This window comes from Tiliqua scincoides, chromosome 10, assembly GCF_035046505.1.
Source record: "Tiliqua scincoides isolate rTilSci1 chromosome 10, rTilSci1.hap2, whole genome shotgun sequence".
Lineage (NCBI taxonomy): Eukaryota > Metazoa > Chordata > Lepidosauria > Squamata > Scincidae > Tiliqua > Tiliqua scincoides.
This window is the reverse complement of record NC_089830.1, coordinates 24,241,793-24,257,072: the sequence shown is the minus strand read 5'-3', so window position 1 is coordinate 24,257,072 and position 15,280 is coordinate 24,241,793. Positions and strand designations below refer to the sequence as shown.

Genomic DNA, 15,280 nt, shown 5'->3' with positions numbered 1-15,280 from the left:
AAGGAAAGATCTAAGGAGTTCAATTTGGAATCAATTTTATAAAACCAGCTAGATAAAAAGGGGTCTCTTATCAGGTCATTAAGAAGGGAATCGGATGGAAGAGACAGATGGAGACGGAGCCAAAATTTAAATGTTAAAGCCCAAGCTATAGTTGAAGGGAGATGAACTCCCAGCTCGAGAGCCAGCGTTACTAACCAGATGGAATTTGGGACTCCGAGAATCCTCCTAAAAAATACGGCCGCAACTCAGTCCAGAGTGCTATTGGCTTCCGCAGCCCATATGGGGACGCCATATAACAATTGGATCACAATCTTAGCTCTAAAGATCTGAAGAGCAGCAGGCACAAACTGGTTACTGATACCATAATGGAACCGAGCAATCGCCTTAAAATGATGGTGTGAGGTGGCGATAGCTGACTTCCTATGGGCCGCCCAAGTTAATCGGTGATGGATATTTAGATTTTATATACTGCCTTTCTCTGTTTTTACACAGCAATATATTCATTTATGTAAACTTATGTAAATTTATTCAAATTTTAAATGTAAATTAATTTTTTTTTTCCCCTGGCCGCTGACATAGTGTCAGATAGATGATGTGGCCCTCCTGCCAAAAACTTTGGACACCCCTGGTTTAGGGTGAGGGTGCTGACAGCCAGGATAGTCTTTGGAGCCCAGGTCTACCAGGCTTCATGATGCAGAGCCCAGGTCTACCTGACCATGCTGCACCAGCAGTTAGATAAAGTAATACGGAAAACCAAACGCACTCCCAAGTCTCTTTAAAATCTTTGAAATATAGAAAAGCCAGTGCAGAAAATTTGCATCTTCATATTTGGGTTCACACTAGAATGGACAGCATGCTTTGTGCACCAACATGAACTCCTGCAGCAGCTGTAGCCCCACAGCTGGGCCTCTGAGCTCCTATACACTCCTTCATGGTTATGGGATCCACAAGCCAGAGAGCTACAGCAGCAGACCTGTTCCATCCCAGATTTGACAGTGTGTTAAGGAGGGCCAAGGATGCATTCCTGGGCCCGGTGTGTATGAGTTGCAGCTGCAGTGGTATTGCATGCCCACATTTGTGCCCCCAGCATCATGCGCAGGCAGTGAATTCAGGCGAGATAGGAAAATGTCAGATCCCAGGAACTTTCCAGGTCCCTTCCTTTGACTCCTGGACCCCCTTCTGATCCTGGGTCTGGGTACAAATTACCCCCTTTACCCCCTCTCCTAGTCCCTGGCATTAGCCGATTCATTTACTTGTTCAACTTTGCTTGTCCCAGAATTTGGAATGCCTCGGTGCTGGATTTTTGTGCGTGCAAATCTCATAACCACATTCATGCTCTGTTGTTTCTACACAGAGCTAAGTCGAAAGAAATCACAGGTGTTTTTGTGAATGGACACTTTTAGAAGTGCTGAAAGACAGACCTCTTTTTCCACTGGTTTTTATTTTTTGGCTGTCCTCCTGATAATATTTATGATTTATTTACATGACCTTCACTTTCTCTCTCTGTCGGTCACTATCACTCGCCCTCAGTGCTATAGTTGCATAACTAAAACTGATAAGCTATACAGCAGGGCAACGTTGCCCTGTCTACTATAGGCTCCCTGGTTGGTTGGGATCACACCCGCGTGAACTATTCTAGGGAGAAGAAAGGATCAGTAGCTGACATGGAAATGGAACAGAAGCAGAACCAGCAGCCTTACAATACACTTTAAGAAAAAAAAGTGAGTATTCACTCTAAGTGTTGTGCAGGAAACACCTGGATGTTAAATCCCCACAATTTTTTTTACCCCAACAATTGAAATCTGTGGAGAATATTCAGTACAGCCCTAAGACAGCTCTTGAAGCTCCAGTTCCTTGGCAAAGCAATGGGGAAATCTTCTTGAGACGCTTTTGGCCAGTAGTTTTCACAACATGATGGAGAAATCTGCAGCCCGGGCGGTGCTGACTTCTGTGGCCAGGCTGTGGTCCTGGCTGGAGAGGCTCTGCCTCTGTTCCTCACTCCTGTCCCAACGGTGGAACAATCTGGAAAGCTCCCTTCGGAACTTGATCCCCGCAAAGGCATAGACCAAGGGGTTGAGGCAGGAGTGGAGCAGGCCCAGGCTTTCCGTGAAGAGCAAGCCAAAGTCCAGCACCTTTTCCCGTGCACAGTCTCGTTCCAAGTGGCCCAGGCGCTGCAAGCTGTCCACCAGGAGGAAGCCTTGGAAGGGAGCCCAGCAGAGGATAAAGAGGACCAAGATCAGCAGCAGGAGATGCACGGCTGAGTTCTTGCAGAACAGCCGGGTTTGGCACAGCCGGGCAAAAATGCGGCAGTAGCAGTACGCCATCACCAGGAGGAGCAGCAAGAAGCCCAGGGTGAAGGAGGTAAAGCGCAGTCCAAGACGCCATGAGTTTGCCTCCTTGGGACTGAATCCCCGGTGACAGAGCTGTGCTTTCGCCTGGGAGAAGTGGGCCACTGTGCGGAAGTGCAGCTCCACGGCAGACAAGCCAAAGCAGATCCCCCACAGCACAGCGGAGACCAGCAACATGTGGGAGAGCCTCCAGCGGTGCTGCAGCGGCACGGCGTGGACGATCATGAAGTAGCGCTCAATGCTGATGCAAGCCAGGAGGAAGACAGTGCTGTAGCTGTTCATGGTGGAGAGGGCCCCTAGCAGCTTGCAGAGAAGTTCTCCAAAGACCCAGCCCTGGGTGAACTGCGTGGCCCAGAAGGGGAGAGTTAAGATGAGCAGGAGGTCAGCCGTGGCCAACTGGAAGAGGAAACAGTCGGCAAAGTGCCAGGGGCACCGGTGCCTTCCCAAGACGGCCAGCACCAGCCCATTGCCGACCAGTCCCACCACAAAGGCCAAGGACAAAATGGCCGGCCCAAAGTAGCGTGCAAAGGCTCCGACCTCCTCTCGAGTGCAGGGGATTGTTCTAGGGTTAATGTCTGGGTAGCTCCCAGTGGGAAACTGGGAAGGAGAGAGAGCGTGTTAGTGGGGGTTCCTCAGGAGAAGCTGTCCCTTATCAGGTGGCCAGAATGGGATGGGGAGCAGTAGATGGGGAGGCTCAGGCCCCAGGGCGGAGGGATCAGACCCCACTGGGCCACAGATCCTGCAACTGGGATTGGCTGGGAGTATAGTGGGCTTGCCTGATCCGCCGGCTCCACACCTGCGAATTTAATCAATCACGGATTGAAAATGTTTTCTAAAAGGTTTCACATGCCCTGCTGTAGCAACCATCACCTGGCACCTGCCCATTTAAGCAAATGCAGGCCGTTTAGGTATGCTTTGAGCAATGGACACTGTGCGCAAATCGACACAATTTACTTCAATTTATGCAATTTCCACAAATTTATGCCGTTTTGTCAGCATGACTTCCGTGAACCTCTGCAGCTGATGTTCATGTCTGCCGCTGAACAGCTGATTTGGGGTTCCCAGAGCCACCATGGCTACAGAGGGCCCACCGTATTGGCTTATTTTTTGACAGAATCCATGCGTGTGTGAGAGAGACTATCACCAATGCGTGTCATCCCGCTTTTGAAAGTGTTGGCGCAGGACCAATTAGGCTGAAGAACGACAGACTCCCTGACTGTGTGGAGGTCCTGGGGGGTTGACAGGGTGAGCATCACATACCTCATAGGTGTCATCATCCCAGAATGAGATGTTCATGTTGGCTCTGGTCGCTGTCGTTCCTTGGAATGGCCAGGTTGTGGGGCAGGGAATCCACTCTCACCTTCCTGCTCCTTTAGCCCCACCCCTGACCCCAAATACGGAAAGTGAAGTCCCTGTTCCGCAGCACTGCAAACACTGACGGTGCGCAGTGAAAAGAGGGGAAACTCTGAACTCTCCACAATGTTGGGAAACAGCCCAGGAAGGGGAAGTAGTGATCACATGGACTGAGAGTTATTGCCCGTGTTACCTTTCCCTCTACTTGTAGGACCGTTAATTCCTGGCAGTGTTGGGGGAAAGTTAACTCTGCTTAATTTCTGTAGCCAGGGTTCCTTGAGCCCAGTTCTGTAAACCTGCCCCTCCATATGTCCATCACTGTGGCAGAAATTCAACAGATGACTGTTCCCAGTAGCCAAGGCCAGCCCATTCATGAAACAACGGATTCCTGGGTGACACACACCTCTGTCTGCCCACAGACAGAGAACTAGGGGGTGATCTGGGAGAGACTGGACTGGGAGCCAAGAGGAAGAGCTGGAAGCTAACATGCTTAGGACACCAGTGTAGATTGCAGGTGTGTGTGCCACCTACCAAGCTCAAACCAGTGTTTCTTTGTATGTAAACCAAACTTAACAACGACACCTTGTGCCTTCAGTGATTTCTCCTGCAAGGGAAGTCCCAACCCTAGCACTACTTTGCCCCTGGAACGTCTCGCCACTTGGTGAAATGGGCATGAGCACCCAACAATGTTGCATATTCGGTCTTTGTCACTTACTTGGACATCTGTAGTATCTGACATAGTCCACAAGATGGCAGAAGGATCTTTACTCCCTTTCTCTGAACTTTTTTTTTTTAATGTGTGGTTTTTCTAGCCTGCTCTCTTTACCTGCCTGTCGCACAATCCACCAAGTGCTCCCATCTCTCCAGGCAAATCTCACTAGCCTCCCCCCCCCCACACACACACAAACAAGCAGCCCATGTGATCAATCTTGCAAATTTTAATGCACTTTCAGATGTAAAAAAATAATGCAAACATTTCTGCACACCTTTGGAAATTAGGATTCCCCAGAAAGCACTGAAAGTCTACTGGAAATAAACACATAACATTACAGCTGCATTTCTTGATCGAGTCGACATCCTTCAGGCTGCAGGCACCCGTGCTGGTTTTTCACATGACTCACAGGAGCAAAATCATGGTTCCCTCACTGCAGCCTCTTGAACACAAGTCAAGAGGGCAAGTGCTTAAGGCACCCACAGATTCTGTTTGTTAAGGACATCAGGACAAAAGAAGAACCCTACAAGATGAAACAAAAGATTCAGGGTAACCTTTTCTCAGTGGTGAATATCCCTGAGCTCACAGGACAGTGGAGACACCAGCCCTCTCCTATTGCCGGGGCCAAGGTTGATCTCAAAGCCTGCCTTCATCCCTGCTTGTGGACTTCCCAGGGGCAGCTGGAGGGGGGAATATGGGAAACAGGATGCTGGACCGGATGGAACCCCTGTGGCCTGCTCTCATGTTCTCTCATGTTCTCATGTTCTCTTGGTTGTCCGCAGTACAATCATTCAAAGGGTTAATGTGATTATCATTAAGAATATTTAACTCTTTCCAATTCCTCACAGTGTATATACACAACCCATGATTGGTACTAGTAAAGAGGTTCGTGTAAAGCCTATGGTGTAAACACCTCATACTTGTAAAGAGGTGTTTGAAAAACCTGCCAAACCTGCTTGACCAGAATTGAAGATGGTACCAGAGAAATAGGTGTGGACACCCAGGGATGAAAGACATTCAACTCTCTGAGAAACAATTGACTGACTCACTCCAGCACTTGATCGATGGAATTCTTGGGCGGTGGCAGTCAGGTTCTGCAGGGTGCCCACAGAGCTGACTAGAGTCCTGTGTAGGAGGCTTCAGTACTCTCGGACCATGTCGAGTCTCTCCGGTGGCTCAGCAACCTGGAGTGTCGCTTCAGGAACTCTTGACTCACGCAGCCCATGTGCTGAAGGAGTTCAAGGAACCGGTTCCGGAACTTGATGCCGACAAAGGCATAGAGTATGGGGTTGAGGCAACAGTGCAAGAAGCCCAGACTGGTGGTGATGGCCTCAGCGATTGCGAGCTGGGACTCCCGCTCACAGTCCTCCTCCAGGACTTTGAGGTCAATCAGGATGCCCACAAACTGAACCAAGTAGTAGGGCGTCCAGCAGAGGAAGAAGACGGCCACCACGGCGAAAATGACTTTCAGGGCTTTGTGCTTCTGGAAGCCTTTGGAGTGTAGCAGAGTGAGGATGACACAGATGTAGCAGAAGCCCATGGCCACCAGGGGAAGGAAGAATGCCACCACCTGGTTGAAAATGCTCAGGCCAATCTTCCACACCTTGGCGGAGTGCGAGACAAAAATGAGGGAGCAGGAGGTAAGGTTCTGGCGGGAATGGTACTCGGTGTTCAGGAAGATGAAATCTGGCACGGTCAATAGAATGCAGAGGACCCAAACAGCCAAGGAAGCCAGGAGGACCAGAGAGGACTTCCTGCGGTTGTACATGCGGATGACGCACACAATGGAGAGGTAGCGGTCGATGCTGATGCAGACCAGGAAGAAGATGCTGGCGTAGAAGTTGATCTTGAAAATGCCGCTGACCACCTTGCAGAGGAAGCCCTGAAAGATCCAGCCATGCACAGCCTGGGTGACCCAGAAAGGGAGCGTCACCACTAGCAAGATGTCGGCCAGGGCCAGGTTGAAGATGAACACGTCCGTCCCAGGCAGGGACTCCTTGGCTCTCAACAGGACCACCAAGACCATGATGTTGCCCTATAACCCCAAGAGGAAGATCAGGATGTAGAAGATGGGCAGAAAGACCTTCTCAAAGGCCTGGATTGTGTAGATGTTGCAGGGTGAGGAGCAGTCTCCGTAGCTGCTGTTGTTGTAGTAGTCATAGCTGGTGTTCTCAAGGTCGATTTTGTCCAAGGTCCAGATGCCTTCAGACTGTTGCAGGAAAGAAGACAGAGAGTTATAGCTACTGTTGCTGTCACAGAGCCAAAGTTGTGGAGGGGGCAATGGGAAAAGGAGGTAGGCCCCCCACTTGAGCTCAACTTCCCTGGTGATCACACAACCACTCAGAAATGGGGTGGAGCACAAGCGCAATCACAGGGAGGCTGAGTGCTCACTGCCACAAGCTCTAGTTTAGTCTAGTCTCTCCCTGTATCATAACAGGTGTACCTGAGGCTATTTTACATTGGAGCAGGACAGGACAGGTGTCTTCTTCCCCTGCCTCCCCTGACCACATGTCCCAGCTAGGTGGGGGATTTCTCTGCACTCCCACACCCCACCTCCACTGTTGCTCTTCCCAGCTGGCAGCTCTGCTCTCTCAATACTCTTAGTCCAATATGGAAGGGCAGAGGGTGGGGCCGTGATGGAGCAGTTGTTGCTCTAGCCAACCACTTCCCCTTGTTCCGGTCCCTTCCTGGACAGGTGTCCAGGGATCAGAGAGAGCAGGGCCAGACCAAGACCTCCTGGTGTGCCAAATGTTGCCCCCCCCTTACCCAATGATACGACAGCCTTCCACTCGGCAGTCCTCTATCTCAGCACTTTCCTCCCATCCACATTTTCTCTTCCTCTCTGCCCCTCTTTTCCAATCCAGGAAGGAGGAGCAGTGCGGGCAAGTTGGCAGACAGAAATGGGTGTCCCCACCGGCTTGCTGCCTGAGGTGACTACCTCAGTTGGCCTCATGGATGGGCCAGCACTGGGAGGAAGGAACTGGAGCCCAGTGTGCGTCAAAAGAACCTTGGGGCCAGCCTGCAGCAGTGGTGGGGCAGGCAATGGGTGTCATGGTCACCCCCCAGGAGCAAATGAGACACACAGGAGGTGCAGAAGCAGAACACGGGGGGGGGGGGAGAAGGCATGGACAAATGGGGTGGAGAGCTAGGATGAGAACTCATTGCAAGTTTTTGAGGGGCGTCAAGCCAACCCATAGAAGACAAATGGATCTTCTCAAGGGCTTTCTGCAGGATCTGAAACGTGGCACAGAAATGTCACATGCAGAGATATTCAGAGTGAATTTCAGGATTCCTTCCCCAGAGGAAACATCTGAGAACTGGAGGGGAAACCAAGTCAGTTTCTATGAGATGCGTGACTGTTCTCAAGGGAGCTCGGCCCAGGAAGGGCAGGAGCCTTGAAAAGCAGCTGGGAAATTCTGTCCATAAAACAGAACGCAGTTTTGAGTCAAAAGAGCATTGGCATATTCATTGTGTGCATGTGCTGCAAAGCCCCTGCACACGCGCACTCAGGGGCCAAGTGCCTGAGCGCCACAGCCCCAATTCATCACCAGCTCACTTGCTCCTGCCCCAGAGACTGTGGGATGCGTGTCCCAGGGCCGCCAAAGTGGGACAGTGTCATGGGTGATTTTGCACAGTGGAAACCTTGGCGGCTGCAGCTGTGCTCCGATCCCTGGTTCACTGGGCAACCCCTTGGCTCTGTCCTAGATCGCGGATACAGGCTCCAACCACAACATCTACCCACATTGACCACAGGAGCCAGCAGAACACCCTCTGCTGGTTCTGTGCCTGCTGGGCTTCCCTTCCAGGACTCACTCCTTCCCTCGGGCCCACAAAGCAAATGGTGTCGGCACTCTTCATTCGGAGAACGGAAGCGAGAAAGGGGCATGCATGTGTTTAAAAGCACCTCTTCCTGTGGTGGGACACACACCTGCTTCATGGGTCTCGCTTTTCTAGCCAAGGTGGTTTTGTAGGCTTATTAAAAGTGATACGGCACCTTCTCCCCTGGATACGTAAGCTCACCTCCCAATCAACTCTGCTCACCATTTTTTCGGGTTCCTCACGTTGCTTCACTAACTTATTGGGCCCAAGAAAGTAAGAGCAGCCTTGCTGGATCAGACCAAGGGCCCATCAACCCAGCATCTTGTTTCCAACAGTGGACAGCTGGAGTCGACTGGGACATGCACAAGCAGGGTGTGAGGAAGACACTTTCCCCTGTGGTTTGTTCCCAGCATTGGGTATTCCAAGCCAAGCCACCTCCAACCTCTATGCTTCTGTTGGGCCACCACGGCGGAGAACCACCAAAGGCTTTTCTGGGCCATGCTATTGACCTCTATCCTCATAAAGCCATCTAAGTCAAGAGCACCTTGTGGTAGCAGACTCCGTTAAGTCTACTAGAGGCTCACATCTCAGCTAGGACATTCCAGCACACAAGCCCTTCTGCTGCTTGGGCAGCCAAGGGAGCACCTATCTGCTTCATGCCATACTCTTGTCTGTCTGTCCATTTGTTTCTCTCTCCTTGCTCATCTGTGGCCACCCAGCTTCTCTTCTCTCTCCACCCTCCATCCATTGCTCTTTCTCTAGCTGGTCTACTTCTTGCCCACCTCTGTCTCATCTGCTTCTCTCCTACTTCTGCCTGTCTCTTCTCACCTTTTCATCTGCCTCTCTTGCTCCTCTCTTTCTGCTGTCACTCTCCCTCCCTCCCTCCCCCTTATTGCTCATCTTTCCATCGATAGCCTCCTTCTTCCTCTTTCACTTCTCTCGCCATCTTCCTGCCCATCTCTTCACCACCCACCACCTCCCCCTCAGTCCTTCTCTTCCTCCCTCACGACTTTCTTTCTAGAGACTCTCTCTCCCCCTCGCCTCTTTGCTGATGCAGGCACTGCTTGTAACAGGTCAATAGAATACTGCACCTTTCAAGAAATGATGATTCCTTTCACTTGGCCCAAGTTTTGGCTTGCTGGGGGCACTGGGGGTCCCCTCATGGCACCAGTCACCTGCCCCCTGATGACACACTGAGCACTCAGTCCTGAGAGCTCAGGGGTGAACCCAGGTGGCCCTCTGATGGGCTTAGACCCTCTACTGCTGCCCAACATGGCCGACACCCCTACCAAGTGTACCACTGATCAGCTTCAGGGAGTGACCTTGACTTCTAGTATAGACCAGAGAAGGCACTGGAATAAAAGGAACCAGTATACCCAGCACTGGTGCTTGAGATGGCAACCAAATACTGTCCTCCCCTTACCCAGAAGTGTGCCATTCACTTGCTCCGCCACTCCTCCTCCCATGCCCTGGCTCCAAAAAGGAAGAGGGGGGAAATAGAGCCAAAGAAGAGTTTGGAGGAGAGGAGAGTGGTAGCCTAGAGGGTCTCCAACACTCTAGCCCACCACACTTCCTCTTTGTGCTCTCCCCTGCAACCATTTCATGCCAGGGAGAAAAAGCTGAGGAGGTGGGTGGATGGGGGTTGCCAATCTGCCACTTGAGTTGACCTCATGGACAGGCTGTCCTGGAGCGGGCACAACTCAGGTAACTTGCCTTTAGCGCTGCAATGTCAGCTGTCTTTAAAATGTTTCATTGTCTTCCTCTCAGCCTGAACATTTACTGCAATGTCTTCATCATCCTCTCTCTCTCTCTCTCTCTCTCTCTCTCTCTCTCTCTCTCTCTCTCTCTCACTCACTCACTCACTCACTCACTCACCCACTACAGCAAATGAATCAGCTTTAAGTTCTAGCTGAGAAATAGAAAATTTCCACCCATGGAACCTTCTTCCAGGAAATGTTTCAGATGTTCTTCTATGTTGACCAATGGCTCTACCAAGTAATTAGGAAGGCTCTACCCAGTAATTAAGTTGCACAGCCTCCCAGAGCACATCTTGTCTTGGTGGCTACCAGCAAACCAAAATGAAATCTCAATGAGTTTGGCCTGGCACCAGATGATTATGTTTTATCTTCTCCCATCCCTCTTGCGACTAGAAAAAAAAAAAAGATTTGATAGAGCAATAGAATGAATGGAGACACCGAATGGGACCCGCATCGGAGTCGAGCAAGTCACACCTGCCCTGGGTAACTTTTAAATGTTTTGAATACTTTGCCTAAAACAAAGTGGGAGAAGAAAAGGCTGTGATGATCAAATATTTAAATAGGGGAGATCTGTGCTGCCAGAATCACAGGGTGGAAGGCAAGGTAGAAAGGGGTATTTTCCAGCTCCATCGCCTGGCTTTCCTGGCTTCTCCTCCCTGGCCTGACCATGTCTGTGTGCAGAGGGAAAGTGCTAGCCCTTGGCGGTGATTCTGTGCTCCATGTGCTGCTAAACCTTCTGTGCATGTCCAGGGTGGGCCAGAACTTGGGCTTAGGTTCTGGAGACCTGAGCGCTGCCCACCAGATGCATGACACCAAGCAGGGTGGATGGACTACAACTAAAATGGCACCTTTTTTTTTTTTTAAACCAACAATCTCCGCACTGAAGTGCGGAAAGTGGGATGCGGCTCTACATCTAGCGTAGCAATGGCTGAGGAGCACTAAAAACTCAACACCGAAAGCGAGCCTGGGCAACCCACAAGAGCTGCGGCCCCAAAGTCATTAATCTTTGCCCCAGAACTCCTTGCCCCAGGATGCGGTGATGGCGCATGGCCTTTAAAAGGGGATTGGACAGATGGATGGAGGGAAAGTTCATCTCATGGTACACGTACAAGCTGTGAGGGGTATGAGCAAACTCCTGGTTCTAGACGTAGGTTATCTCTGAACGCCAGATGCAAGGGAGTAGCAACAGGATACGTCTCTTGCTGTCTTGTGTGCTCACTGAGGCGTCTGATGGGCCTCTGTGAGATACAGGAAGCTGGACTGGATGGGACTTGGGCCTGATCCAGCAGGGCTCTTCTTATGTCCTTATCCAGCTGCACACATGCAGTCTTCCTTGAGAAACAGCAATGACTTTGCCACTTGGCTGTTTGTCATGCAGGTGCACAGGGGGAGATGAAATCAAGCCCCTCTGCCCCTCCCTGATCACCAGGTGTGACTGTCACTTTTTTGAGGGAGGTTCTGTACGGTTCTGGGGAAACCACTGCTTGTTCCTCATCCAGGTGGGGTTACGTGTGTAAATTTACAGGTGTGCATGTTTCTCTCCGCAGTCCAGCTGCTCGATGCGGGACCTGTCACTGGCTAGCTCACCCTTCAAGATCTGCATTAGAGACATAGCCCTTCTCCTCTCTTCTGTCTTTTGCACATATTTTATGCGCTCCATTATTTGGCTGCATGCCAGCCAGTACACAACCTTTCCTCATACAGGAAAGAGTGTGAGTTTATGCCATTTAGGGCACAATCCTAGCCAACTTTCCAGCACTGACTTTGCTGCAATGCAGCCCCCAAGGTAAGGTAACAAGCATGCCCTTATCTTGAGGAGGCCTCCTTGACTGCCCCCCCCCCCACAAAGGATGCAGTGCACGCCACATTGGCACAGCTATGTCAGCGCTGGAAAGTTGGTTAAGATTGTGCCCTTAGTGGGATCCAACCAACATTACCCCATCAGTGTCATCCCAAGGTGATAATGCTCTTTTCTTTTTTCTTAGTGTTAGTCTACTAAAAAACAGTCTCTGGAACAATCTGTCGTGTTTTAAAACACACAAACTTTAAACTATAGCCATGGGCAAAACAATCGACATCCACTTTGCGCACACACACACAGACACACAAATCACTTGCCAACTGCATTTATTCCAACATCAAAGTCCTGAATGATCAACAGTCTCACAACCATAGTAACACACACACAGAGTGTAGCTAATCTACACCTGAGATGCATATGTTGACATGATAACCACTGAATGCTGACCAGCCCAGTGTGTGTCTCAGGCACAGTGGAGACCTCTATCTAAACATGTGGACTTGGATTTATCCTGCAAGACTGCAATCCTAAGTACATTGGCTTGGGGGTAAGCCCCGCGGGCCTCAGTAGGTCTTACTCCCAAGGTCTTAATGCACTGCTGCAGGTTTTCTCCAAAATTACAGAGGACAAGTCTGATCCAATCTGGATTGATGAGCTTCCTATTTTTGATGCAATTCGAGTCAATGGAGTTGAATTTTCCCAAAATGTGCACAGCATTTTGAGAATTGAGGGTTGGAGTTTTTTGGGTTTTTTTAAGCTTAATGCAGCCTAATTCTAATCTTCACGCCATCCAAAGTAGAAGCAACCCACTGGCAGACACAAAACAGGAGTAATTTACTCTTAGTCTCTAAGGAGAAGAGGATATGAAAGTAAGTTATTTTTTCTGCTGGCCATTATCCAGCTCAAAAAATTGTTTGGACAATTTCCTTCTGAATCAAACAAATGGAGGCCACGATTAGATGCACATTTATCTTGTAGAAAGCACCACTGAACACAGGGGACTTAATTCTGATTAAATGTACATAGGGCCACATTGTGGAGTTGCAGTGCTTGGCTCCCTTCAGAAGTGCAATCTACACACCCAAGAATCTAGAATAAGTAACACAATTTAAAGCACCACTTTGGTGCTAACCTCCTGTTACCCCCATCTCACCCTGAAGCCTCATACTAATGTCTTCAATCAAGAATATAACCACAGGTGGAAACTCACCATTGCTGGGGGCTCACCAGATTCCACGCAAGACGAAAGAGATGTGGTGAAGAGGTTCTTGAGCGTGTGTAAGCTTTGATTGAGGCTGGAGGGTTCTCTCGCTATATCCCATCCACTGAGCAGCAGGCAGGAAATTCTGGTGTCATCAGAGTCAAGAATGCACGCTGCAGCACACACCTAAGTAGTTAGTTAGTTAGTTAACCTTTATTGGCATTATAAATATTACAGCAGACAACTGACAACAAAGTGGAACAATACAACCGTTATCCACTAGACTAATTCAGGAAAACTAAATACAGAAAAAAGAAATAGGGTCTAGAAAGAAAAGGAGCCAGAAGGGACAACCTTATCCTTTCAGTAAAACAGGTGTTAGATGGGAAAAGGTAACTACAAAAATTTTAAAGAAGATTTTATAGAACTAAAGTCCGGCGTTTTTTGTAATATATAGGCCAGGAAACTAGCCACTGAATACGTCAAGGGAGCAATAGAGTCTTCCAACAACTGGGGAAGGGGAGATACCTGAGGGGGGAAATTAGAAATCCAGGATTCTAAATAAATCCTACGATGGGAGTCATGAAAGGGACAAAAAAGCAAAATATGTAAAAGAGTATCCGGGGTCTCCCCACAGAATAAACATAATCGTTTCTCGCGAGGAACTCGCATGAAACGACCATAATGAACAGCTGAGGGAAATATGTTGAGTCTAGCGAGCATGAAGGCTCTCTTCAGTCTAGGATTAGTGAGGTGAAAAAAATAATTTGAAGTGGCAACAGCAAATTGAGGAAAAAGACCTAGGGAGAGGGGGGAACAGGTCAAATTAAGAGAATTTTTTAAAGTATTGAATTCAGCTAGGAAAAGGTGGTCTTTGATAATTTTATAAGCTTGAAATAAGTTTAGATCAGCAAGTGATTCTACTGATATGTTAATGGAGTGGAGTTTAGTTTCCACTATTTTAAACCAAATAAAGATATACGTGTCACTCATTAATTCTGTAATTAAAGAGTCAGGGGAAGGAGATAAATGAATCCTTAACCAAAACTTAAAAGTAAAAAGCCAGGCATGAGTGGAGGGAAGGTGTAAACCAAGTTCTAAAAGAATAGTGGGCAACCGTATGAGATTAGGAATACCTAATATCTTTCTAAAAAAGGAAGAAGCAATATGATCCAAATCCTTAGAAACTGCCTGTATCCATATCGGGATACCGTATAATAAATGAGAAATACAGCCCAGCTGTATTCTAACTTGCTCCGCTTTTATTTTCTTTTATCACTTTAATATATTATTCAATAAGTTTTAAACCGTATCACCGTTGTTTTAAGATTGTTGTTTTTAATAGATTTTATTTTTTAATTTTTTACGAGCTAGTGCTGCTAGCTAATTAGCTTGTTAACATTTTTCTGACGAAGTTTCAAGAACATCTGAGTCTCCCTGCTTTTGATATTTTCGTTTCTTCTCTCCTTGAAACTGTGAGTTAACTTGTTGATTTATGAGTATGCAGCAATAGACTTTTAAAACTGATAAGATGAGACGCAAACGACAGCTCTCCCCTGAGATATCAGTCTCGGAAATACAACATGACTCCCAAAAACTATCCAAGCAGTCTAAGCTGGAAAAATATTTTGAACCTGTTGAGAGTCTTCAACCTATCTCCCTTCAGAATTGCGTCTGTTTTGATCCACCGGTGGCTATTGACTTTGAAAGTTTTTCACCTCTTACTAAAGGTTTAATTAAGGACTTAATTGACGATCAGAACACTAAGGCTCCCCTGGTTAAAGGGAAAGAGCAACTCTCTTGTTCAACGGATCTGTTGTTGCACCACATACTTAATATAGCAAAAGACGTCAAGCACAACCTTAGCACTTTGGAAAACATTCTTTCCCTCTTAAAGGAACGTTTTTTGGAACCCTCGGCTCATATTACTCATCAGCAGGAAGCAAATTACCAATCTCAAGCGACAGAGTCTCAGCTTTTGGAGAAATTCCCCTCTTCAAAACTAATGTTAAAATCCTCGAGCATAGCTCTCTCAATTATCCATCAACCTGGAGTAATTGTCGACTGGTCTCAACCGTGGATGATTAAGAAACACTTGGCATCAATCCTGAAGATGAATAGCTCAAATATTGATTTATGTAACTACGTGAGATTGCCTTCTGTGTTTCGGCAACAGCGCGTTCTTCTCTATTTCAATACTTGTAGAATTCCAAATCGAATCTTTCTTCAGTCTCAACGTTTTAGAGCGTTGGGAATTTTTCCTCAGAGACATTTCCAAAATATGATCAT

At 48.3% G+C, this 15,280-nt stretch overlaps 1 protein-coding gene and 1 pseudogene across 1 annotated transcript; both read right to left on the bottom strand.

Annotated features, from left to right (window-relative positions):
- Positions 1-1,904: 1,904 nt before the first annotated feature.
- On the bottom strand, positions 1,905-3,644 carry LOC136661071 (C-X-C chemokine receptor type 3-2-like). The gene is made up of 2 exons (XM_066638091.1): positions 3,609-3,644; positions 1,905-2,945 (listed from the first exon to the last, which is right to left on the bottom strand). The coding sequence occupies exons 1-2, from the start codon at positions 3,642-3,644 to the stop codon at positions 1,905-1,907; spliced, it is 1,077 nt and encodes a 358-aa protein (XP_066494188.1).
- Positions 3,645-5,530: 1,886 nt separating this feature from the next.
- On the bottom strand, positions 5,531-8,032 carry LOC136661070 (C-X-C chemokine receptor type 3-like; annotated as a pseudogene).
- Between the last annotated feature and the right edge of the window lie 7,248 nt (positions 8,033-15,280).

Coding starts and splice junctions, on each gene's coding strand:
- LOC136661071 (XM_066638091.1), bottom strand. CDS start 3,644: ATGAACATCTCATTCTGGGATGATGACACCTATGAG. Junction 2,946..3,608: donor GGGATGATGACACCTATGAG/GTATGTGATGCT, acceptor TCTCCTTCCCAG/TTTCCCACTGGGAGCTACCC.